Consider the following 25,951-nt stretch of genomic DNA (forward strand, 5'->3'; position numbering starts at 1 on the left):
CCATATTATTATTATTATTATTTTGTCCAACCACATGCATTAGTGCCATGCCATATAGTACAACCCAATTTTTATTTTTATTTTTATCAAAAACATGCTGCTCAATTCTTCATTTTCATGATCCTAAGAAAACTTGATACTCCATAATATCTTCATGTTTTGTCTAACATGAACAGATAAATAATTTTGCATAATTTATATATATATATATATATATATATATATATGTTATTTTCACTATTAAATAAATAATTCGTATTCTATCTATGGTGAAGTTTATTGATCCAAAAGATGAAAACTAACGTATGCAAGTTGTAAAACTTGTCTCATTTATGAAATATGTTTTTTTACACAAAATTTAACATTAACTTATCATGTTTGCACTTTTCTTTTTTGAGTGTGTGTTAATCTTCCAATTTTTACGATAGGAAAGTTTTAGTGATTGAGTTCGATTGAAAGATAGGTAAAATTTGGTCAAAAATTGTTCTACGCTATTCATAAATTAAATTTAGATTCTTTTGAACGGTTCATCTTAGATAGAGTAAATCTATTCGGTTTATGACTTTTATATTATTTTGTATCTCTTTCCTTGAATATATCATACACATTTATTCATATAAGATGTGAGAATACAACTTCAAAATAGAATGTGACTACTCAAAAGTGAGAAATTCACATTAAAGTGCAAAGTGAATTTAAAAAAAAAAAAACAAAAAGAATCAGGGTTCTGCTAACCATTACCATCAAAGCAATGATTAAGGAAATTATATATAGAAAATTTGTGTTAAAAATATAAGTTTTGACTTTTGATTTTTTGGTAACAAAAGGGAAAAAAAACAGAGAAGCTAAAATAGACCCATACTAGGGTCGAACAAACTCAACACCTATTGCAGCTGCTAAGAGGACACATGCCATATCAGGAGGGGCTTCATTCAAAATAACAAGGCTACTATCACTGAGAGCACCCTTTTTAACTAGAAAATCAGCTGCAGCGTTACCCTCACGCAATGTATGTCGTAAACTAACCATCCAATCTCTACGAAGAAGCTCTTTAATAGTCATGATTAAATTTAATTCTTATAAATTACTACAAACATTGTCTGCCATCGTATGTTTATACGATTGTCAATATTTTTTTTGGTCTTAGATGAAGTGGTAATTCATTGAAATTAAACTCATACACAACTGTGAGATCTTAGGTTCGAACTCAAGGTCACGACGTCCGACCTTGCAATTTCAGCATTTACCAGTTGAGTTAGGACTTCTAGACATACGATTGTCAATTTGATTAAAATGTTATCTTTCTTATCTAATCAAGTTAACAATTGTTTTCCTTAAAAAAAAAAAAAGTTAACAATTGTTTTAGATGTATTTTTATTTTTATACGTTGTTAAAAAACTGTCACATTTTTTTTTTTAAAAGAAAATTTGTCACATTTTGATTATTCAGAAATGACTGTTCTGGCTTAAAAATAACACTGATCTATCTTGGTTTCGTTGTCTTCCTTGCCAGTAAATACTGCTTTTTTATCTGCACAATAAAATTAAATACTCCACCCATTGTCAGAGTCTTTTTCTGAGAAATAATGTCCAAAAGTACTTCTTCAGGGGTTCACCGATTTCCACTTTTAAAATACACCTAGAGTTAAATTTCTGTTGTTAACCATTTTTGCTTTTTTTCTATAATGATTTCCAAATTAATTTTTCTAGAACAAATTATTTAGATTTTCATATAATATTTTCTCGGACCTCGACTAAAAACACATTAACTCAAACAATATTTTATTCGGTGTTGGCCTTTTGTGTGTCAAAATTATATCTCTTCAATTTTCGATAGTTACAGTTTTTTTTAGAAGCAGTGGACATTGTTAAAAATGCAATTAATCATATGATAATGATTATATGGAAATCTTGATGTGCTTGTAACCCACTTTTGAAACAAAATTACTTGAAAAAATTCTTTAACATTTGTCGGAAGGAAATTAAAAACGAAAGTTTTAAAGTGAAAATAACACATTTTACGTTTTTGAGGAGTTGACAGCACAAATTCCAATACAATACTTATTATATTTGATTCTTTAACTAGTGTCTTGGGGGTACCAGTTAACATTTCTCTAAAACAAATTACTCATGCTAGTATTTCTTGAATAAATAATACTCCATCCATCCTACATTAGATGACCTAGTTGAGTCCAACACATGTACCAATGTATATGTTTTATTTTTGATATCTTCAATTATCTACTAAAAAAAGTTTTGAAGATTTAATATTTTAAAAATATTCATCGAAACGAATCCAACAATATCTCACATAATAACATTATTTATTTCTGTGAATTAATAGAAAAATATAGTTAAAATATGTTAAATCAATGTATATTATGGAATAGATAATCTATTGAAGTTCCCATGGAGCACCATCATATGATAATGCTTAAATTGAAAATATGGAAACAATGACACTTGAAAATTGGCATTATTATGTCTATTAGTACACTACTATTATTTGTGGAATTATTATTAGAAAAAGAATTATTGAGCAATAAAAAATGACATAAAAAAGGGATAGATATGGAGGGAGGGAGTGTCACTATAAACGAGGAGGGAGAAGGAAGGAGCTGTCAAACCTCAGTTCCAAAAAATGTGAATCGTAGTGTTTGACATTTTGCTTTCAACTACGGCATCACCAATCAGCTTTTTCCTCTTGACTTCATTCAATCAGATTATTTTTTTAATTGATTTTATTGCTTAGTATTTGGTGCCATTAACATATTTTGTCAAACCAACCACTGCAACGGACACATTACGGAAAAGGTGGCAGCAAAATCAATGCCTAAAAGGTACTGGTACTACGTGTGAACTGTGAATAGCCCTTAGCTACTTGCTTGGCTTGCTGTAACTTTTTGAATTTTCTCTCTATACCATGTTTGCAGTTATAAAATTGCTATTTTATACAATTTTTTTTTAATTACCATAATATTAATACGATGATTTAATCTACTATTAACATTTAATTAAAGAGTTTCATATTGAATAAAAGATGGTCCGACAATGAGTTTATAAATGAAAGCAATCATCACGTTTTAAATCGATTTTGTGAAGCTGTGTTAGCTCAACCACAATTTATAAGATAATATCAAAGTCTCTCCAAGATCTTGTTGGATCACCTACTATCAGATTTTTACAATCGAACCATCCACCATTTATATCCATGCATCGAACCGTGTAATGTTGAGCGTGAGGTAGTGTGTTAAAGGATGGATTCTAGGGTGAGGATCCAATTAAGTCCCTCACTAATGGACCACAAAAAAAACACTGTTGAATTAAATACATGCTTCAGATTTATTCAAATTAAAAATAGGAACATATACAACTATTCACATTCAATCTTATCCTTTAATGGTTTTCCCCAATGTCTGTTGTATAATTCTCCGTCCATAACCAGTAGAGTGAACTATGACATTAGAGTGATTACAAATGCTTCAGAGTTCATAAAATTAAATCATTCACTGATTTGGACTGAAAAGGGGATTATTGCCGTTTGTTGAAGAAGAAAATTATTTAATTTTAGGATTCATAACTTAGACTCAATTTCATGGTTTGAGTGTGATATGATTTGAGCGAAGAGTCGTATCATGGAAGAAGAATTATAATATAGGGTGAAACCATGAAAATACACCATCAATAAAATCTCTACAAGCACCAATCTAACTCCTTTAAAATTGCTTGAACAAACTTCTAATCAACCAACTATAATACAGAACTGAAGAATTACAAGCCACAAAAGCAACAAGAATGCATCGCAAATTTTAATTGTATTTTTATTCCTTCTTGATGCAAAATTTCATGTTATACGAACTCTCAATCAATTACTTATTTTTCTCCCATATATGAGAGCGCTTGCGTGACTGAAGATTTAATGGGATTGCAATTAACAGATTTGTTGAAGAAAAAGAAAAAATTAGTTAATTTTAGGGTTCATAACTTGATTCACATATTGGATGGTTTGAGTGTAAGAGTGGTAACTGATTATAGAGGAAGAATCAGAACACGATTTGTAACTACACTAGAATCATTTTAGGATAGGATTGAATGTGAGTAGTTGTACATATTTTCACTATTGCTTTTAATAAATATGAACCATCTATTTAATCTATTGGTATTTTTTTTCGTGATCCACCGGTGAGGGACCTAATTGGACCCTCATCCTAAAATTCACCGTGTTAAAGAGTCCACAATATACATATAAATTATAAATTTTATTGTTTAACATGTGGTTTATTTTTATTATTTCTTCAAGTCACATCAATGGATATAAATAACCTATTTTTATTTCATATTGAAATAAGATGTTAATCATGTTCAAATAACATTACTCTAGTTAGTTGCATGATGATCTAACATATCTTGATAGTTTGATCTCAAACTGATGGATGTGATCATTTATTTATAATAAATTTTACTATGTAGTCGAAATTGTTTACTGTATTAAACTGTGTGAAGCTGGTTACTGTACACAATCTGGCTCGAAAATTGTTGTTCACATATGTTATAGGGCTGAGAAACACCAGTAAAATATCAAAATACCCCCTCTGTAGTTAACTGTCGAGGAAAAATAAAATCGATTGCATTTAACTTCCGAGGAAAACCTCGGCAGTTAACTACAGAGGAAAATGAAAACCCAGAATTATCATCATCATCTTCTTCGTTGTGCAGAGAGAGATTTGTTGATGGTGGTAGTGATATTATATCCCCATAATTCACCATTAATTTGAATGGTAATGAAGTTTTCATTCACCATAAATTTGTACATAAAGAAGTTTTCCAACGTAAATTCACCATAAATCAATGTTTTGATTCACCAGTAAAACAAAAATCACTTTGAGGTGAGGGTGAGTGCTGCGTGAATTTACATTTTTGTTTTGATTCACCGGTAAGACTTTGTGCAGAGAGAGATTTGATTAAAGAATTTTAATTGTGAATTTATATTAGTTTTTCTGAATTTTTTGGTCTTTTTTTATATGAAGAAGAGGAGGAGGAAGAAGAGGGTTTTCCTGAAGTTTGAAAGTTTGTTCTTATGTGAAACTCATAACAGGAAGAAGAAGAAGATGATGATGATAATTCTGGGTTTTCATTTCCTCGGTAGTTAACTGCAGTTGGTTTTATTTTTTTTCGACAGTTAACTGCAGAAATGATATTTTGATATTTTACTGGTGTTTTTCAACCCTATAACATGTGTGAACAGCAATTTTCATCTGGCCCCTATTATTACCGTTGTTTTAAGAATATCTTGTTTTACATGTGCCCCGTTTTGCGTTTACCATGCTACATAACATCTTCTGTATTTTGAGTAACTCCTTTCGTATGTTAGTGAAACTTCTAATGATGAGTTCAGTGGTCCACAGTAAAATTCCATATAATAATTTATTTACCAAATAATTTTTTCATCTATAAGAAATTATAATGCTAGAAAAAACTTTCAACTTTTCACATAAAATTTCACTGAAGAGAGAAATAGTGTTCAAGGTGATGATTTTATGTGTCGTGATTCCTGTCCTAACGAAAACAAACAGAGACATGAGTCCACAAATATTAAAATATAAAGAATGTCTTTTGCACATGACTAGTAGATGGAATGCATTGCATTGAAATTGAACAAATTATTTTGGAGATCAATTCAAACTGTTTTTCAACAGTGACGAATATCAAACTCGTGATCTCTCCCTTTCAGTTTCAATAAATCTCCATCCAAATCCAACTATACAGTGAATAATAATTATTGATGTAGCAAAAATTTAGCCAAAGTATAGTTAATTTGCTCTATTGTGATTCCATATTTTTTCAAACGATGAAGACTAAGAAAAGAACCATGTACTCCAGTTGTGGATTTCTTAACCTCTTTAGTAGAGCATTAAGTACGGTTGTTTGAGTTTTTGTTATTGAATTGCAATATGTCTAACAATGGCGCCCCAAGTTCAGATATCAACTTCCTCATTTGCAACCTCATCTGTTAACAATGTTATTGATGCGCAACCTTCACACGAACGTGCTTCCTTTATCATCGCTCACAGTTAGTAGCTTTATAAACATGGAGTGTGATTTTAAACATCATCATCCAATTCTACTAAGTTTTGACTAGGCCTTAGATCCTCGAGACACATGGACTTTATTTCAGTAGATTTGAGAAGACAAAAAAAATCAGTTTTCCCAACTCGACTATCATAGTCTTCGTTTAACATTCTATCGGCTGAGAGGTTCCTTGTTTAAACCTTAATTGCCTATCTCGATGTGAGCTAATAGCATAATTATTTTTAAGACCATGTTGATTTAACCCAATTCATGAATATGTGTTAAAAAGAATAATCAAAAGAGGGTGTTGCTAACGGTACTATTATACAAATTCGGATGTTATTAGACAATTGTATCTACCCCTTAATTAATATTCCCTCCGTCTCACAATAATTGTCTTTTTATTCATTTTTCTTTTTCTCAAAATAATTGTCACTTTAGAATATTAATGCAACATTTATTATTTTTTTCCCCATTATAATACTCTTATTGATTGAACTTCATCCAACTTAACTAATGCACTAACTACAATTAATAAGAGTGTTTTAATAAATGATACTAATTTTACCATTAAAATCAACATAATTAATCATTTTCTTAATAACTGTGCATCAACCTTAAACAACTATTATTTAGAGATCAACTATTATTTAGAGATGGAGGGAGTAGGTCCTTGAAATGTATACCAAGTTTTTAAAATAATAAAAAATTAAAGTCGGGTGGCTTCAAAGGAACTCTATCTTTGACTAACAAATAAATTAACGCACCGATTCTCTCTTTTGAAAACCTATGGCCTATCATGACATTTTATACTATTGCACAATCCATTGATTAGATTAGACTTTAGAGTAAATTCTTGGACTTTCTCCGGAAAAATTAAAACAAATATGCTAGGAGTAGTTTTGAAAAATATCAACATTTCATCTTAGTTACTAACATGAAAATTGTCAGATATCAAAATTTCATCATATGGTGTGTTGGATCTGCGTTTGGAGATTATGTTTTAATCTTACAAATTGGACCTCTAATTAAAAGAAGCACAAAAAACTCAAAAGAGTTGATTTTTATTTAAATTGTAAATAAATATTAAAAAAAATTAAATAACATCAACAATAAAAATAGGCATGTCTTTCGAATTATATGTCTTTGAAGAAATATTGGATCGATATTCAACTCAAGAGAAATTTAGTATCATCCAAAACATTATAAAAACAGTTTCTCCCTATCCTTACTTTTCATGTCTTGCTAAGTTAATTGTTACAATAGTATTAAGTTCCAATGATGTTTAGTGAGTGCAAATCTAGCTATATGTCTAGCAACTAGATCTACTGATGAAATTATTTCAAATCCCTTAGATAAAAAAGTCTTTGTCAAACACTTTATAAATTAAAAGTTCAGTTTTAGAGTTTAACATCGGAAAAATATTAACAGAAATAACTCATTGATACAATGAAATAAATATTACATACAACATAACTAGTCAAGATCAAGAGATTACATTAAATCATACTTAGTTATACCTAATCTAAACAGAGAAGGAAATTGGCTACAAAGAGATGAGAAAAAGATGAAACTGTATCAATGCCTTCATAATCCAAGTCTTGAATGCTTCCACCAATTTGATACTTATCGACTACTTTGTGCTCACTCTCCACTAACTGAATTAGGCGTCTCATATTCAACTCACATACTTTGGGTTCACTCTCTACACTTACCACCAACTACTTTGCCATGAACCAAAACTTAATTGGAGCACCTGTAGCATTGGTTTCCATGCAGGACCATATCTGAGGCAGGGCACCTAGGCCCAAAAAATAAGTATAGAGTATAGCCCTAAAATATTTATATAAAAAAGTGGAAGGTATAATTTTACTTTATAAAAAAATGAAATGAAGACTTTGAATCTAGTATAAATATTGCCAAAAGTCTTGAATTTGATATGAGTATAGGCTGCCATTTAGCTTGGACTCATGAAGTTTTGGTCTAAGATGGACCAATTTTTTTTTAACCTTTAGATTGAATCAACAACCAATTCTTATCATGGTCCATCTATATCAAATACAACCCATCAATACATAATAAAATGTAAATGACATAAAATAACATTCGTAATTCATAATAAAATGTAAATCAATTAATATTTAAGATATTTAATAATTTAAATTAATCAATTTAATATATATTTTACATATTAATAAATTAATTTTTTAATTTTAGGTCAAAATACTTAATTAATTTCTTTTGATTAAATTATATTTTTAATTGATTCATTTCAATTTTTATATTTCATTTCAATTAAATAAATTATTTTTAGTTTTTTTATAATATTTCAGTTTTAAGATTTATTTTACGTGTATCAAATTTTTTTCATTAATATTTAAGTATACAATTTTATTTTAAAAACAAAACAAAAAATAAGAAACCCATAAGATTAAAAACAAAAATATTAAAGAAAGAACAACAACAACAATTCAAAAAGAAGTTATTTAATAACATAAGCAACAACAATTAGATTTTTTTTTGTAAAAAAAAAAACCAATTGAATACTTATTTAATTCATGTTACTTATTTTTTTAAGAAATTTAATTCATCTCCCTTCAAAACAAAATAAATTAATTCATATATTACTTAAAAACTCGATCAATACAAAGTGCCGTAATAAAAATACTACTTGTATTGCTAAATGAAAAAAAAAAAATGTGACAAAAAAAAAAAGTAGAGAGATTAAATGAGAGTTATAGAGAAGATGGGTGAGATTTGGTGTTTATAAACCATGATAAAATTTGGTGGGTTCTTATGATCTAATGGTACAAAAATTGGTCCATCATGAACCAATATTTTTATAGGTTCATTTAATACTTGACCTGGGTATAGAGCCGACACTTCCAACAAAACGTCATAGCTTTAGAAAAAGACAATATGGATGAGAATGATAATGATGAACAAATACAATCTCCCGAGAATTTTTTTAGAGTCAATCTTTTTTTGGTGGTTGTTGATATGACAATAATTTCATTGAAAAATAGATTTAAGTAATTAGAAGTATTTGAAAGTATTGTTGGATTTTATTTGATGCAAGAACCTTGAAATCATTGGATAATGATGAATTAAATTAAATTAAATTAAATTGCATAAATTTTAAGGCTGTGTTTTCTCAGAAGAATTTCTTGGATGTTGATGCAAATAGTCTTTTTCTGTATTGAAAGTATTGCAAATATCTTTATCAAATGTGTTGATGTCCGCCGCTAAAATTCTTCCGTTTGTCAAATATTTCAATTGCTTATTGAATTCTCTTAATTATGTCGATAATTGTTGCATGTGTAGTAAGAAGTTTTTCGAAGTTAAAATTGAAAAACTTAGCATCTAGAAACATATGAGAAAACATATTGATACATACACAATTTTTAGTGACTTTACATCTAGAAATGCTTGTACGGTCTAATTCGGTTGGAGGTTCACATAAGTCATCAAAATCTCAGAAACGGACTATCTCCTTACGTTTGACCCCACTTAAAGTCTCATGTAAATAAATAGAATGGTCCCTATTTGACAATTGAGAAAAGTCTAATTTTGTGAGAAAAGTCTAATTTTGTGAAAATAGTATCCGTAGACTTGAAGTTAACTCAAACCACCTTACCACCGCTTCATGACCAATAGATTTACCCCCAACCTGGCCTCTATACTAGTAACATTGTCTCTGTTATGAGGATGAAGTGTTTTTTTATAAGGTGTATGAAGATCATGTGAGCTTACAAAGAGATGGTGAGAAAAGTTAGAGAGTTGAAAACTCGAGTTAGTTATACTGTGCACAAGTAAAATAGTGTTTCACTATGTACTAGTTCTTTTTTCTATCATTGAATTAATAAGTCTAACTATATCTCATTTGATTTAATAGAGACTTACTGATTCAATGGTAAAAATAATTTGTTCATGATACAACACTTACATTATTTGTGAGAAACTTTTGATTGTGGGAAAAGAATACAAGAACAAGATAATTAGTGCAACATAGCAATGTTTTTTTTCTCTTCATAATTTAATGGTTGTATTATCTTAGGGTTTGGTGACCACTAATGGGTTCAACTCTTCATGAAGAGAGTTCCCATTTCAACGAATTACCAGAGTAATTTTGTCTTCATTTGTTTTTCAGAAATGATCCAAAAAAGTGTTCTTGATTTTTTTCTGCAATGCTTCTTACTAATTTACAAGTTGTCTACCAAATTCTAGTATTTCTTAATTGTGCAAAATACATCAATCAAAAGTTATTTCACAAACTCGTGATTTGTTATATTATATTTTTAATATCTACTTTTTAACTAATCATTAGTCGTTGTTTGCTTTAGAAGAGTCAGATTTCATCCAATATTACACCAAATCTAGATTCTTAATAATACATTCAAATTTTGACTTGTATTATAAAATATAAATAGTATTACATGACTCAAGTGAATACATTGGAATATTTGTAAACTAAGACCACCTCTAAGGTGGATGACAGAGGTCAAATATTAGTACAACAAATAATGAACGCATATACATTAGGTTAATGTAAAGCATTGCCAGAGGACAAAATTGTTTTTGTTTTGTTTTGTTTATATAGCTGTTGGATAACAATTTGTCATCAAACAAGAACAAACTTTGCTCAAATTATAAATCCAAAGAACTAGAAGGAATCATTCTACTTGTTTCTCAGCTATGAATAATTTACACCATGAAGCATAATTAAATCTTGAAACAAACAATTTCACTGTTTTTATATATGAGTCATACTGCCTTTGCTCATGTATAACTCTTCGTACTGCCCACCAATTACACAGTGGGAAAAACCTCAATCAACATCAATTAGCTATCTTGAAAAGTGTGAGGGTACTCAATTTCGCTTTAGCCGGAAATGCAGTGAAGTTTCCAGGTTCCTTATTGACTGATTAATTTTATAACAGATGTGTTAATCTCATCAACCCTATCTCTTCTTCCACAAAACCGCATCAAAAAATTATATCGAAAAATTGAGCACCCGTAGCACAGGCATCTTCTTGTTGCTTCTTAAAAGCTCTCCAATAATTTTCTATGAATTTACATTGCACTCACTCAAGAGCTGATCCTCTTTGTTCAGATACTTCTTCCAATAGCTCTTGTAATTTGGAATTCCCAGATCAAGCCAAGGTTTCATTTTCCCATTGTAGTGTAGTACTGGAGCTGATTTAATGGAGTTGGAATCAATTTTGTAATCATGACCCAATCCAGACCGCACCCACGACTCATTGAGTGGATATATTTTATTCTCAAACGCGAGCAAGCTTGCAGGCCATGCTGCAGCAGTAGTGGATCCTTTTTGTACGCTCAACTACATATGGACATAAATAACACCATAACAGGTAAATAACACGGAATACCCAACAAACTACATCATGCAATTGTTAAAGACAAAATAATTCTTTAGGTAATTTCAAATTTGCTATGCTAATCAAGCAGAATATGACCCAGCTGTATGTCAAGACTACTTCTGACCCTTCACAAAAAAATCCCTAATAAGTAAAGGAAAAACAACATAAAGAAACCGACAGAAAATTCCTATACACATCTCTGTTGCTACTATTTCTAACTAGTGTTAAATCAGGCTGGCCTTGTGCATTTGGACCAGAATTTAATTCAGATCAATAAATTGTTAGTCAAGCTTTCAATCCTATCTGGGCTGTGTTCCTTTTTTTATTCTTAAAACTGGAGTTTAATATAATTTCCAAATAATTTATTCAACTAATTTGTATTTAAAGATTTAAAGATAAAAGACATAGATGCTTGTTTTAAAATGACATTTCATTTCATTTCACTTCAAAACAAGAGACTATGACTCCATTGGATTTGCAAATTAATTTCAAATTTTCATCTTTAATTTAAAAAATACCACCTTTTTTATCTTCAAAGTGATGCAAGAAACAGTGAAAACAACATAAAAAATGTTCACAGTTTTGTATACATACATGACAATGAAAACAGAAAACAAAATGAAAACAAGTTTGTCCTTTTTAATTACGAATGAAAACATAAATAGTTTTAAAACAAGCAGTCCCTTGATAATTCTAGTAAATTTAACTATTCTCTGAAGACCAGGCTATGTGGGGCCATCCCAAATTGGGCCGGGGCAATTTTTAAGAGGATTGCTCTTTAGGCACCTAGCAATTGCTCACAGGCACCCAGTCACCTACTGAACGGCAATTAAACACCGTTCGCTGCAAAACGGTAATTAATTGCCATTCGGCACCTTTTAAATCACTTTTTAAATCGGTTTAACCGAATTAAAAAGCTCCCCAAACGGTAGTTTTTTTTTTTTTTGAAGAAGCTAAACTAACCTCTCCAAACGGTAGTTAATTGCCGTTAGGGGGTATTTTGGATTATTTGAGGTGCCGGTGAGCAATTGCTACATGCCTAAAGAGAAAATTTCAGTTTTTAATTCTGTTAGCCTAGTACATTCATTTTGTTGGGTTTTTCAGACCAATGCATTGAGCTCAGCCCAATTTGACTCCTCTACTACTACCACAGCTATATTTAACAATATTACTTCCAGTACTGCTATATCCAATAATAGTATTTTCCAAAATTATCATAACGCAGATCTAGGGATTTTAGCCACTAACCTCTTTTATCAACCTTTTATAAGTTTGAGTAAGACCAAACTCTCTCCACCTCACTAGGTCAATTATGTTCAACCCCGACATCCAAGCACAGGAATTATGGCTGAAACCTTTCTCACCTAAATAACCTTTCAATTGACCTAGCCTTACTGAGCAGAATTGCACAGCACCATTGACTTTTTCTCCCATGTCTAGGTTCCAAAGGGATGACAAGTCTCGCTGAATAACAACATCATCGTCCAGAACAACAACTTTCTTCAATTTGCTGAATATATCAGGAAGTAAATAGTGTGAATGAGAAAAAATTGAAATGTATTCCGTTCTAAACTGGCCCATGGATGGATTATCATAACTGCGAAATGAAACACGAAACTCTTCAGGCAAGGACAGTTGTAATGAATTGTCTTTTAGGCTATCCATCTCAAGATGCTCAACATTTAACACTTGAACAGCAGCTTCCCCATAATTGTTCCTCTTGAACCAAAGCTTCATTGCATAATAATTTTGACCATCAGACAACACATGAAAAACCTGATTCCGACTTACCTGAAATATTGAGCAGCAACAAGTGAAATTATTAAAATAGTCGCTAAAATTCAACCTCTATGAATTCACTGGTGTATGATTAGAAGCAAAGCATACTTTTGCATGAGTTACAGTTGAGTTAATAACCACTGATGCTGCAAGCACATTATTAGAGAAAATAACATAATGGTGCAATGAAGAATCTTCAAATTTTTCTGAATCTGCCTCTTCTTCATCATGTGATGATTTGAAATATTCAACAGTTAGTTTCAGTGCCAGGCAGTGAAAACTCTTTGGCATTGTCAGAACATTAAGTTTATATAGGAATGCACTCTGTTTCCTGTGGAAATCAGCTTCATCCTCAGTCAGATCATATAATTGTCTAAATTTCTTATCAACATTGTCGCAAACCACGGGGACTGATTTAGCTCTGGCTATTGCAACATCCATCCTCTCTGATTTGGTCTCAACCCTATAAAATGATTTTGAATACCTTGTAAAATTTTTTGTAAACTTAAGCAACTCAAATGAGAAAAGTGCTTTTGCACGAGGGGACATGCTAAGAGATGTAATAAAAAAACATTCATGGGCTAACATCTAATGAATCCTAAGCTTTTGATAGTTGGTTCATGAATCATGACATGCCTGAAAGTCAAGGTTCACAGAACAACGGCATTGGGTTTGAGGTTAATCAACAGAAAGGACATTATATACCCCGAGATAGAACAAAGTTGAGATGAGAAAGAAAGATAACGCCATGCTTTGCAGTATAACCTATTAGCCCAAAAAATTGTCTAGGGAACCATAAATGGTTCTAAAATAATATACCCAAGTAAATAGAAATTAAATACAAATATATAGAAGCAAATAAAAATATTAAGGGTCACTTTAGTTGTTTTAGGAAATAAACTAATTAAACTACATTAAGGACTCAACTGTCTGAAAGCATAACAAACATTTGAATCCAAGAAAATTAACAACCCAGATCTGCAAGCTTAATAAGAAAACTGTTAATCAACATTTTTTACAAGACTATTTGATTGAAGATGAACTTAAGTTGACGAAAAAATTATCAGATACCAATAACTTCTCAAGTAGAAAGCAACTTAAACATCTAAGCTGGGGGGAAAAGAAAAAATCAAATTATATCAGCTTACAGTGGTGGAAGATCAGCATCTGTAGAAGATTCACTAAGCACATGCTCCAGCTCTTGTATACTCTGTTTTAGTTGGCGAGACAGTTTGTCTTGTGCAGGGAGTTTTGCAATGCTAGGATAATAAGCTCTAGCCACAAATAGTTGGTCTTTCAACTTCTTAACCATGGCGTCTTTCATAACTTCTTTATGTTCTTGTTGCCACAGACAGTAACTACCATATGTGAGCTCACACGACGTTCCAGTTTCATCAGCAGAACTTGTCTTAGGGTGGGTGACTTGTTCAGTGCGACCATGTTTAGGATTATGAACTTTAGGAGTCTGTTATAGAACTTAAATTAGTTCAAATAGCTACATGAACAATAATATATAAAATAACTTTTAAAGGCTGCTGGATAGTACAAAGCTATATAACTTGTATTATAACACTGAGAGACTGTGAGTTTGATTTGGTTGTTTATACACCTCTGATTTTCCGCGACCCGGTTAACTATTTGAATGGAGCGTTAGAGTTTCCTTTTTATGTTAGTACTTAGTCTGCTGTGAATGTTATAGGAGATTATACTAGTTATACAAGATTCTGCCTACTAAATTTTTATCCCACCAAAAAAAAAAAAATCTGCCCTCTAAGATTAATGGTATATATGAGTCTCTCAGTCTCAGTCAATGGCTTAAATTGAACTATTCTGAGCAATTATGTGTTCAATAAATGACAATAATATATTCGTACATTAGTAGTTGGAGGTGATTGCAGGGCAGCGTTAGGTGGCAGCGGCGGCGGCGTCTTGACACCTGAAAATTAATTAAAATTTAAAACAGGAAAAAAGGAAATGATTTTCAAGAAGCTATTGGGGAATATGATATTGAACCGGTAGAAGCACACCTCTATGTTTTTCTTCATTGGTATTTACGATCCCATTCTTGTCTCCTTTAGAATAATTCTTCAGAACATCCTGACATGCAAAATTATTATTGATAAAATGATAATCAGTAGTTAGCCACAACACAACCCATAGAAGATGCATTTACACCCCAATCCCACAACTTGTCAATCTGGAACAAGGAATTTGTAAGATTTAAAACCTGGTGCAGACAAGTTCGCCAATTTTTGCAATATAAAGAGGCCACTTTGACGTGGAACAATTTATTTGAGGATTTTCGTCAATAATGGATGTGTCTTACTTTGAAATAATTTCTAAGGGTTAGGAACAAAGGCTTTACCAAAAACAAAGAGACAGATATTTTGCGCCATTGGAAATGTGCAGTTTATGCAGTCCTTGGGAGCGTTTGGTTAGTTAAGATAGGATTACCTTGATACCTCTCAAGTCTCAACTAGGGGATGGGAATGGGTACATGGCATTCTTCTAATGTTTGTTTAAAAATAGCTTCGATTTCGAACAAACTTTGAGATTGACATTTGGGAAGGTTTTGATGTATTGTTTATTTATATTTATATTCCACTGTTCTCTTATGTTTCTTTCTTTTTCTGTTCTGGAGGAATCTTTGTTTTGCCCAAATTTTTCAAACATATTTTTGTTGTAATAAAAACCAAAAAACTAGGCAGTTCACAAGGCTGGGGTCTTAAGGTTGACATGAAACCCAAAAACCTTACAATGATGACAATTACAAAATCATGATCAACATCAAGTTTTCCCTTCGATTATGTTAGGCAAGAATTAAAAGACAAGATAATCGATTATCCGTTATTTATATAAATATTTTCTCATACAAACTTCTAAAAAAAGAAGTATAAAATTAACCACCAGAGTATTATGCAGAGAACCTTGGGAAGAGTTGGTTCAAACTTAGTGATCAGTTCCTTCACATGACTTGTTTTATCTCCCTGCGGAAGAAATTTACAAAAAATAAGACATTATTTAAGGCTTTGGAAGGGGTAAGATTTCCGTTTTTGAATGTTTGGTTCATACACCAACCATGTGTTTTGTTTAAACTTTATACTGATAACCTAGTAAAAGGATTAATTGTTTACCCATTTTCTATGCTTTGAGAATGCCCATCAGTGTTTGTGCATGCTAATTGAAAATTAGAAAAGTATTCACACGTTTGACGATTTAAAAATTGACATTTTACGGGACTCTTGACTACAACTAAAACAGTGAGGCTACTGTGACACAGTATCCCGCAGAAGATTGCTAGAAGAAAAGGAAGGCTTATTTAAAATAGCTTGGGACTAAACCACCGTACCTCAGACTTATCCTCTTTATGGCGAACATCATGCCTATTGTATTCAATAATATTTGGACTCTGATTTGGAAAATGACACAAGAGAAAGTGAGGGGAAAAATGACAAACTCAACATGATAATTCTACATTAAGCTAGAAAACTTGTCACAAGTTCACATATACAATTGAATTGAATGCTTACCGAAGGAGTATTTCTCTGTTCATATATATATCCTGCATAAACATAACAACAAATGGCAACAAACTGAGAAAAAAAAACAATTTACAAAAAACACATAAATAAAGTGCAATGCTATTTAGCGCGAACACTATCATCACAACACAAACACATCACCAAACAATAAAAACCAATCATAACAGTATTTGGCAGAATACAGGGAAGTTGCTCAATGAAAACGTAACTAGAAACAATGCCTAAATCAATGCAAGTTTCGTGCAAAATTCCATCAGTACAAATAGTGCTTTTCCTAAATAAATAAAGTTAGCAGAGTATATTTTGTGACTGAAAGAAATTCAACTCAAAGATGGCATTTCATTACTACTACTACTACTACTACTACTACTTATAAATACGCGTATAAATACATAACCAAGCAATTGTGCTCAAGTGGTTTATGAGCTCCACCAAAGAACATTTGTTCAGGAGAACTTGAGTTCGATTCATAGGTGGAACAATTGTAAGACTTACTTACCTCTTGGCCGAACTGGATTACCAGGGCCCCTTTCCACAGAAACCCAAAGGTCAACACCAAAAAAATAATACAAAGCAAGAGAGACAAAAGTTTTGTAGCATGAACACTTTGGATAGCAAGTGTGTCTGATGTCTAACACGTGTCTATGTCCGAAACCAGCACATGTGATTACATTCAATTGTGTCTTTCCTTAAATCACTATTGTTGTCGACGTGTTAATTTCATGCCCGTGTCCGTATACTGTCAATGCTTCTACAAAAGTATTGAATTCTACTATTCTACATTTCTACTATATATACACTACAAACTCAATTATAAATAAATTTATTTACATTAATAAATAAAGAAATAAAACAGAAAAAACACATTTATCACATAATTAATCCACAATTGATCAAACGTACAAATGTGCATTGAACTATCCTGAATTAAATTAAAAAGAGGAACGATTTGTAATTCGCATTGATAACACAGATCTTCTAGAAGCATCAAAATTAAACGAATCAAACTAAAACTACAATCAGCTTAAAACAAAAAAACTCAATTAACATTGGATCTAAACGCTAAAATGAAAATTTATGTGGATCTGAATTGTTTGGAGAATGTAATGAAAATGAAGAATTGGAATGATATAGATCTCAGTGAAAAAGAGCGAGATCAAGTACCAGAAGTGTGAAAACTGTTGTGGAGACCGAGAAGGAAGACGAGAGGAACGAGCATGGAGAGAATGACGAGACCGAGAACTGCAATGATGAGACCTCTCCACCGTCGTTTCGCCGGGACGCCGTACGATGATTGAACCGCGCCCAAACCACCGCTCTTCATCGTCGCTTTCTTCAATCTCTTCCTTTCTCTTTCTCTTTTTTATCACTCGCTTTTTCTACTTGTTTGTGTTTTGTGCTTTTTCTGTTTTTTGTTTTTTTTTGGTTTGATTGGAGATAATAAAAATATTTAATAACTGGTTTTTGAAAATAATAAAAAATTGTATGTATAAATCAATCAACCGCTGAGTGAGGAGGAAGTTAGTTTGGGTTGATCTGCCAACAATGGAAATAATATTGGATCTGGTCTGGTGGTACAAATGCATTATTTTTTAAACTTGGAAACTTACCTGTAAAAACCAACCATGGGATTAAATTCAAATTAAAACACTATTCTATTATAAAAAATTTAAAGTAGGAAACTTACCTGTAAAAATTCTAAAATAGAGATATACATTTATTATTACAGAAAGAATTGGGATACACGTTTCTCTCAATGTTTATATTTTTTTCTATGTTGAGTTCGAACTAATTTATTTAGAGATTATTTTGTATGTCCAGTTTAGTTCAGTTGGTAATGCAAGGTCTGGGGTTCAAACATTGACCATCACAAAAAAAAAAAAAAAAATTGTATGTACTGTCATGTTGTTTTTTTTTTTACCGTGCTGAATATCACAATTCATTCTTTGTATGTATTTTAAGATAATTATGATTAAATTTAAATATTTTAAGTGATTTGAATCCTTAAACAAATATGATTTGATGATTATGATTGACTCCGTGTAATTTTTTTTACAAATGTTATCGATCTATAAGAAGTTTTGCTTATACATTATCAACCTTGTGGGATGACTGAAAAAATGAATATGGATGACAGTGCCGGCAAAAAAAACCTCACATGTCTTTCATTCTTCAATTTCTTTTCGTGACATGATGATGGGTTAACGACAAGATCTATTTGTTGACAATCTTGCTAACATTCAATACGAGGGAGGCAATCCGGCTAAGCGTATGTGTGATTTCCCGTTTGCAACACACAAAAGCACGTTTACACGTTTTCCGATATATTTTTACCGTGATTTTCAGAAGCTCTAAATACTAGCTTCTACGCTAATGTGATTTTTTGCCATAGTTTTTTTTATCAAACTCCGTTTTACAAAAGTTGTATCAAACAAACACTAAGTCCTTTTTTTTTTTAGTAACAAACACTAAGTCCTTGAAAATATGTGCTTGTTGTCAAATGTTTTGATATAAGAGGCTTGGCTTCCACACCATGAAAGCTTATCGGGTTATTTGGTCTTCAGCGATTTTAATTATTTGGGTTTTGTTCACTAATGTACTCTGTTGGGCTATTAGAATATTAAAGTTAGTTACAATTAACTTAGTTCTATTTTTGTTTAGTGTTGATCTTTTTCTAAGCTCTATATAAAGAGTAAAGTGTAATCATTTTCATTATCTTTTGTTAAGGAATCAATATAAAATCTGCTAAATTATCCGCTCTATCATATTTGATCTACGAGATGAATCTTCGTCTCTTTGATTACTAGGATTTCTAATAAGAATTTTGAAACATCAAGGTGAATATAATCTATAAATATATATTGGAATATTATTGAATTGAAATTAAAGTCCAATCTTAGCATCACAGTTGAAAAACTCTGCCTACATTCTATGAAGGGTTGCAAAGGATCCACCAAATCATATTCTCAAAAGTTGGACTATGAAAAAATTACACCTTCCAACATCACAATACAATGTCCCTGCGATGGCACTATACTGATAGTACAAACCCCTAAGATGAAAAACACAACATCCCAATACTGCTATTATTGGACCCTTCATTTGTTCTATGCTCCCTAGCTCTGTCTATGATTCTATGTTGGTGCATTTCCTTTTTCGTGAACACAACTATAATTTTGTTTGGGGTTAGTAGCACTAAATGTGAATGGATGTCTCATTTGACATGAGGGTCCATTGAAATCTCAATCATCCATTGAAAGTTAAAAAGAGAACAATAGTTTAACAAAAAGTAAATTTTAATTGTTGAGATTGAAACACGTGAGAAAACATGAGGGAAAAAATTGAGAATCCTTTCATACAATAAATGTTCCTCATCTATCCCACACGATCTTTTTAATGTTGTGTATCATGTTAATATTATCCGGTCAATATAAAAAAATTCCAAAAAATATGAATCGTGATATATAATTTAATAGGGTTTGCCATAATTTCATTTTTTTTAAAGATATTTAACATTCACACATTTCGTCTAGAAAAAACATTTACATTTATAATTACAAAATCCTAAAATAAAATATAAAAAAATAAGGATAAGAAAAAAGAGAATACACTTACTTTTCTATTTTTTGGTGCAAGTAAAAAAAAAATGGGGGCTATAAAAAAAATAAATTTGGGTAGCATTTTTGTTTTTCAATTTTTGACCACATAATGTACTCGGTATTATTGCCCACACACCACCATATTATTTGCAGAAGTCAAAAGCTCTTTCTATGTGGTCCCTCTTTCAACTGCCATATTTATGCAATGCAAACAAACAGACCCGTATTGCATTAAGTTTTCTCATATAATGAAAACAAATTTCAGTTCAAAAACACAACAGGCAGAGTCCCCTCTCTTTTTAACTTCTTTGCTGTTCAACTTTTGTCTAATATAGCTTTAATTTTCATCAAATTCACATGGTATCATAAATTAAACCTTTTTATTTCTTTTTTCATATCTACACCACATGATTTCTGTAAAATGAAAACAAAAATCCATAAATCAGCTTTGTCTCATACTCACTATGATGTAGCAATGGAGGAAATTAGAGCCTATAAATTGAGAACAAATATCAAAGAAATGAAGGGACACATAGGAGACAAAAAACAAAAGAGTAAGAAAAGGTAGAAAGTAGAAACTAAAGACCGAAGCCAAATACATTACGACCCCCATTTTTTTATAATCATCAACCAACCAACACAAACCCTCCATAGTTCAACCGTTCATAATTTCAACTCATAAGTCATAACAACAGAAAAACATATAAACAGAGAAAGAGGTGTCGTAAATGAGAGAACTAATTTTTTTATCTTGTCATATTAACAGGGGGAAACCTCGCTAACCCTCATAGCTCTTGTTATGTCTTCCCTTTAGTTCTTTCTATTTGTTTCTTCCATTTTATCGTTTCTTAACCATCCCTACCCCGTGGATTTTCTAGTTAATTAATATTGTTGGGCTCAAGTTTATTACTTTATCCGTTTTAAAATGGGTGTCGTTTTAGTTAAAAAAAAATTGTTTTAAAATGAATGTCACTTTCAGTTTTCAATGCAATAATAACTTTTTATCTTCAATTGTATCATTTAATTAATACTACGTTAAACTACTTCCAAAGTATTATTTTTTCTTTAATGAAAAACAAATCAATAGTTAATTAAGCTAATTTGGTAAAATTGTTATGACTTTTGACTACTTTATTCAATTCCTTAATCTGTGTGCAGTTGGCTAAAGCGACACTCATTTTGAAACGGATGGAGTACTTGTTAGGATTAATTGTAACTTAGTCTTCTCATCTAATCAATTTATGGATTTCGGTTTAAATCCGCGATTTTGGTCCCTTGTTTTCTTAAATTTTTTTAATTGAAAACATCATTTAAATTAGGCATAACCTTAGATGATGTGGCACAAAACTTTGGACACACATGGATGCCACGTTAGATTAAAAGAGTTGTATTAAAAAGTGGATACATCAAAAGGAAAAACATCATAATTCAACATGATGTTTTGGGTGGTTTTCTTGTATTATCATGGGTTGTAAATTTGGGATTGCTGTTTGTTTTGGTGGCAAAGTAATGTTTGGTTGTTTTTTAGATTGTGAGTTAGGGTTCATAGATGTTTGAAGAAGAGATAAGAAATGGTTAAGATTATGTTTATACGTGTTGATGGGGATTCCTACTAAATGATTTTATGAAATGTTTTTTTTTAATAATTGATTATAAAATTTAAAAATAGCAGTATTATTTTAAGTTTAATATGACATGGCATCAATGTGTGTACAAAGTTTAGTGCATGTTAACGTTATTTAAGATTATGTCAATTATAATGTTTAATTCAATTTAAAAAAAATAAAAAAAATCAAAGGACCCAAATTGTAGATTTAAAAAGGACCAAAATCTAGAAATTGATTAAATGGAGGGACCGAAATTGCAATTAAATCTACTTTATATTATTTTTTCTATAGGTTCCCTCTAACAAAGATAACCATATCTAAAACGTGTATCATAAACTATACAATTTTTATGTTTACTCCTTAGATTTGTTTTAGCTCTCACAGAATTTATTTATATCGAAATTTGCTCTCTAACATTAGCTCGTGATTACTTAAGCTTTTTCTATTCAATAATAAATTCTATGATTTAGCACAATAATGCTTGAATGAGATTATAAATCTTTTCAAATATAACTAAAGATTTAAATTCGAATTTATCATTAGAATGTAACTATGTTCGATCTTTTGAGAGAGAGCTTTCACTCATTGCTGTTGTACTAACTCGAGATATTAGTTTCAGTTGTGTGCATAGTGGTTATCGCAGTACAAAGGTTTTTATTCCATTTTGTTGTTGTGAATCGCGGGTTACTATGTGAAGTGTTTTTTATGCTCTTCATAAAGCAAATTAATGATCAATACAAGAAAATGGATTAATGATCCCACATTGTATCTACTCTTTTTCAGCTAACTCTAGCTTTAGAGTTTGATAAATCTTAAATCATTTTTGTTGTTTTTCCTTTTAAGTCAGTATTTATTGTGGTTAAAAACAAAGGAAATTTGCTACTCTTCCTCCTTACCACTTAATGGTGGACCATGAGCTTGATTGATTAGGTCACTTTGACAGAATAGTTAATAATCATGATAAATGCCCACACCATGTAAGGTATTTATGCTTAATATTGTTGATTTAGTACTGGTGTACAATAGTAGTGAACCCACCGACGGTCCCAATAGGAAGTTGTCATGGTTTGTAGGGGTTGGTCAGAAGGAATGGATTTCTTTCTCTTCAGATTTTCCAGGTGGTATGATGGAGTCTGGCTTGATGTGGATTTTCTTTAGGTACAACCTAGTTGGTTGGAGATGTTTTTATTCCGGCTAAGAGTGACAAAATTGGGAACCAATTTGGCTTAGTTAGGTTTAGGGGTGTGAGAGATGTTGCTGAACTCCTTAGAATGTCATATGAGATTTGCATTTTGGATTTTAAATTGAGATTCAATTTAAAATATATAGCTAGGTTTGACATATTCTCTCCCAAAACACAATTCCCCTTTTTAGTTGGTTGAAGGAAAATAATTGATTCAAATAATTATACAAAAACTCTCTCTTCAGCAAACAATGAGTTCCACGATTAAAATAAGAAAGATAGTACATAAAAGTTAGTTTCACCATCTCAAATTCATGTGATTTTTGCACCTATTAAAGTACATATTTCAGACCTATTTAATGACTCTTTTTAATTTACTATTATTGAAGTCAATAAATCTTTAGTAGATGATTTTATTTACAAATTATAAATCAATTGAGGTGTAAGCATGAGAATTAATTAAAAATCTTTTTACTTTACTACCATTGTGGATGCTGTTAGAGCATCTACATTAGTAGTAAACTAAAAAGAGTCTTTAAATGGATCTCACGTGTATATGTCATTTGTTTATAATTTTTAAATAAAAATACATATTAACGATTCAGTGACTCTGATAATATTAAACTAAAAAGAATATTTAAATAGGCTCGATAAGATATACTTTAACATGTAAATTTACAAAATAAATAAAAAGAAATTGAAAAAAGAAAGAATCGCTTGAACTTGAGATGGTGTGACCAACTTTTAACTACTTTTTTCTTCTTATTTTAATCGTGAGATCCTAGTTGCTAAAGAGGGAGTCCTTATATAATTGCCGGTAACTAATATGTACCTACTTTTTTCTTTCTCCAATGAAGGTCCTTAATAGTTTGAAGTCCTTGTTAAGTAAATGACTCCCTATTGGAGATGCTTTTAGGAATAATATATTTGATTTTCATGTTCAAGAAGTAGGCATCGGTTTATGTTCCTACATCTGACAACAATATCAAATTTGATGGGTCTATTTGGATGAACAACTTATTTGCAGGTTATATAGCTCAAACTCTTACATCGATAAACAGTTATATATAAATTTACATAAACCATTTTTATAAGTGGGGGAGCGGGGGTGAGATCTTAGTGTGGATCAGGCTAGTGATGTGGGAGATTGTTGGAAATAAAGTGTGAGTGATTATGTCCGACATCGGCTGAAAATTGAGGAATCGTTGGATATATAAGAAAGGAGACTCATATACCTAAAGCCTTAAGGTTTTGGATGTAGATGTGGTGTCAAGTCTCTTAGTGGTCCTAGACATTCAGCTCATTGCCGCTCCTGGTGTTCCCCATACTCTCCAATAAGATGGTATAAAAGCCTCTTCAAGATCCACTAGGCCAACTGCTATCATGTTTTCACTATGGGGTCACCCGCCTTTTTTTTTGAATGGCAATATATATATAAAAAAGAAACAAAAGTTAACAATAAAGTATACGCAAGAAGGACATCACCCGCCGTTTATGTCCACAAATTAAAGTCGAATAGTGTTGGTCGTGAGGGGGTGTGTTAAGCGGCCCACATTTGATAGGAGATGAGTTGAAAATGTGTTTATAAATAGGGGCAATACTCACCTCATAAGCCGATTTTGTGGGATTGTGTTATGCCCAAACAAAATTTTTAAGATGTTAAATTATTTTTCTATATGATATAAATTGTTTTTATAAATTACTATGGAGAACTTAGAAAATAAACCAAAAAAATATTGTGAAAATTATCATAAGTGTCATAAGTTCTCTTTCTTTATTAAAAAATAAAAATACAATCAGGAGAGAGAGTGAGAATAAGAGAGATAAAAAAGTTAGGAGAGGGAAGGAAAGAAAACTGAAGGAGAAGATCCAACTTGACGAATTTCACAATAAGTACACTTCTCAATGTCACATCACATCATATTATTTGTGCTTTGTTTTATAAGTGTGTAGATCCGAAATTATGTGTTGGAAGTACTAAAAAAAAATTATTAAAAATTGATATTTTAATTTTTTTAAACAATATTTTAAAAATATTTATTGAGATAAATTCAATGACATCTTATATACTATAATTTGTCTTTATGAATCATTGCACGTAATCAAACTAATTACTCATTTTGAGACGGAGGAAGTAATATATATAGTTTGTTTTAAGAAATATATTTGTAGTTAAATGCAACAAAAGGGTTAATACTGTTTTTGATACTTGTAATATTGAGCAATTCAAGTTTTGGTCCTTATTAAAAAAAAAGTTTAGATTATGTCCTTATAATATTTGATTCTTCCACTTGTGTCATTTTAACATGTCGACAGAATCTACACAAATGTCATGTTCACTATGTAATTCTCTTATGTTTTATGATCAGTAATTATTTAAATAAAATAAGTTATTATTAAAAATAGATTAAATATCGAACACTTAACTCTTCAACCCAAAAAAAAAATCATAAAATCTTCATCTTTCCCCCTTCCTCCATATTTCATTTCTTCTGACCATCTTTGTCGAGATTTTACAGAGATAGAAAACACACCACGTACAATCAAAACCATCAAAAAATATTCTTCAACCCATAATATTCATTCCACAAATCTTCACATCTTTATTCTAAACCAAACAAGCTTTAAACTCATAAAAACTCTTAGTTCAATTTATGAAAAACCATACTTCTGAAAAACCAAACCCTATTCCCTTTCAGAAAAAAACCGAATTCTGGATGAATCTAAAAAACATAGAGAACGAAACTAAAACCCAGATCATAACTTGAATCTGAATACAATTGAAGGTT

The 25,951-nt window shown here is 31.0% G+C and overlaps 1 protein-coding gene across 4 annotated transcripts; it reads right to left on the reverse strand.

The window, feature by feature from the left end:
* Window positions 1-10,518: 10,518 nt before the first annotated feature.
* Window positions 10,519-18,197, reverse strand: LOC11442107 (probable galacturonosyltransferase 7). 4 transcript variants are annotated; one of them, XM_003623654.4, is made up of 10 exons: window positions 17,938-18,197; window positions 16,762-16,793; window positions 16,581-16,640; window positions 16,159-16,218; window positions 15,259-15,328; window positions 15,106-15,167; window positions 14,380-14,696; window positions 13,340-13,694; window positions 12,701-13,243; window positions 10,519-11,412 (listed from the first exon to the last, which is right to left on the reverse strand). In XM_003623654.4, exons 1-10 carry the CDS (start codon window positions 18,095-18,097, stop codon window positions 11,134-11,136), a joined length of 1,938 nt encoding a protein of 645 aa, XP_003623702.1. In that variant the 5' UTR covers window positions 18,098-18,197; the 3' UTR covers window positions 10,519-11,133. The 4 variants fall into 4 exon arrangements, with proteins under 4 accessions (XP_003623702.1, XP_013449284.1, XP_013449285.1 ...); XM_013593830.3 differs by lacking the exon at window positions 16,581-16,640; XM_013593831.3 differs by lacking the exon at window positions 16,159-16,218.
* Between the last annotated feature and the right edge of the window lie 7,754 nt (window positions 18,198-25,951).

This window comes from Medicago truncatula, chromosome 7 (genome assembly GCF_003473485.1).
Source record: "Medicago truncatula cultivar Jemalong A17 chromosome 7, MtrunA17r5.0-ANR, whole genome shotgun sequence".
Taxonomy (NCBI): Eukaryota; Viridiplantae; Streptophyta; class Magnoliopsida; order Fabales; family Fabaceae; genus Medicago; species Medicago truncatula.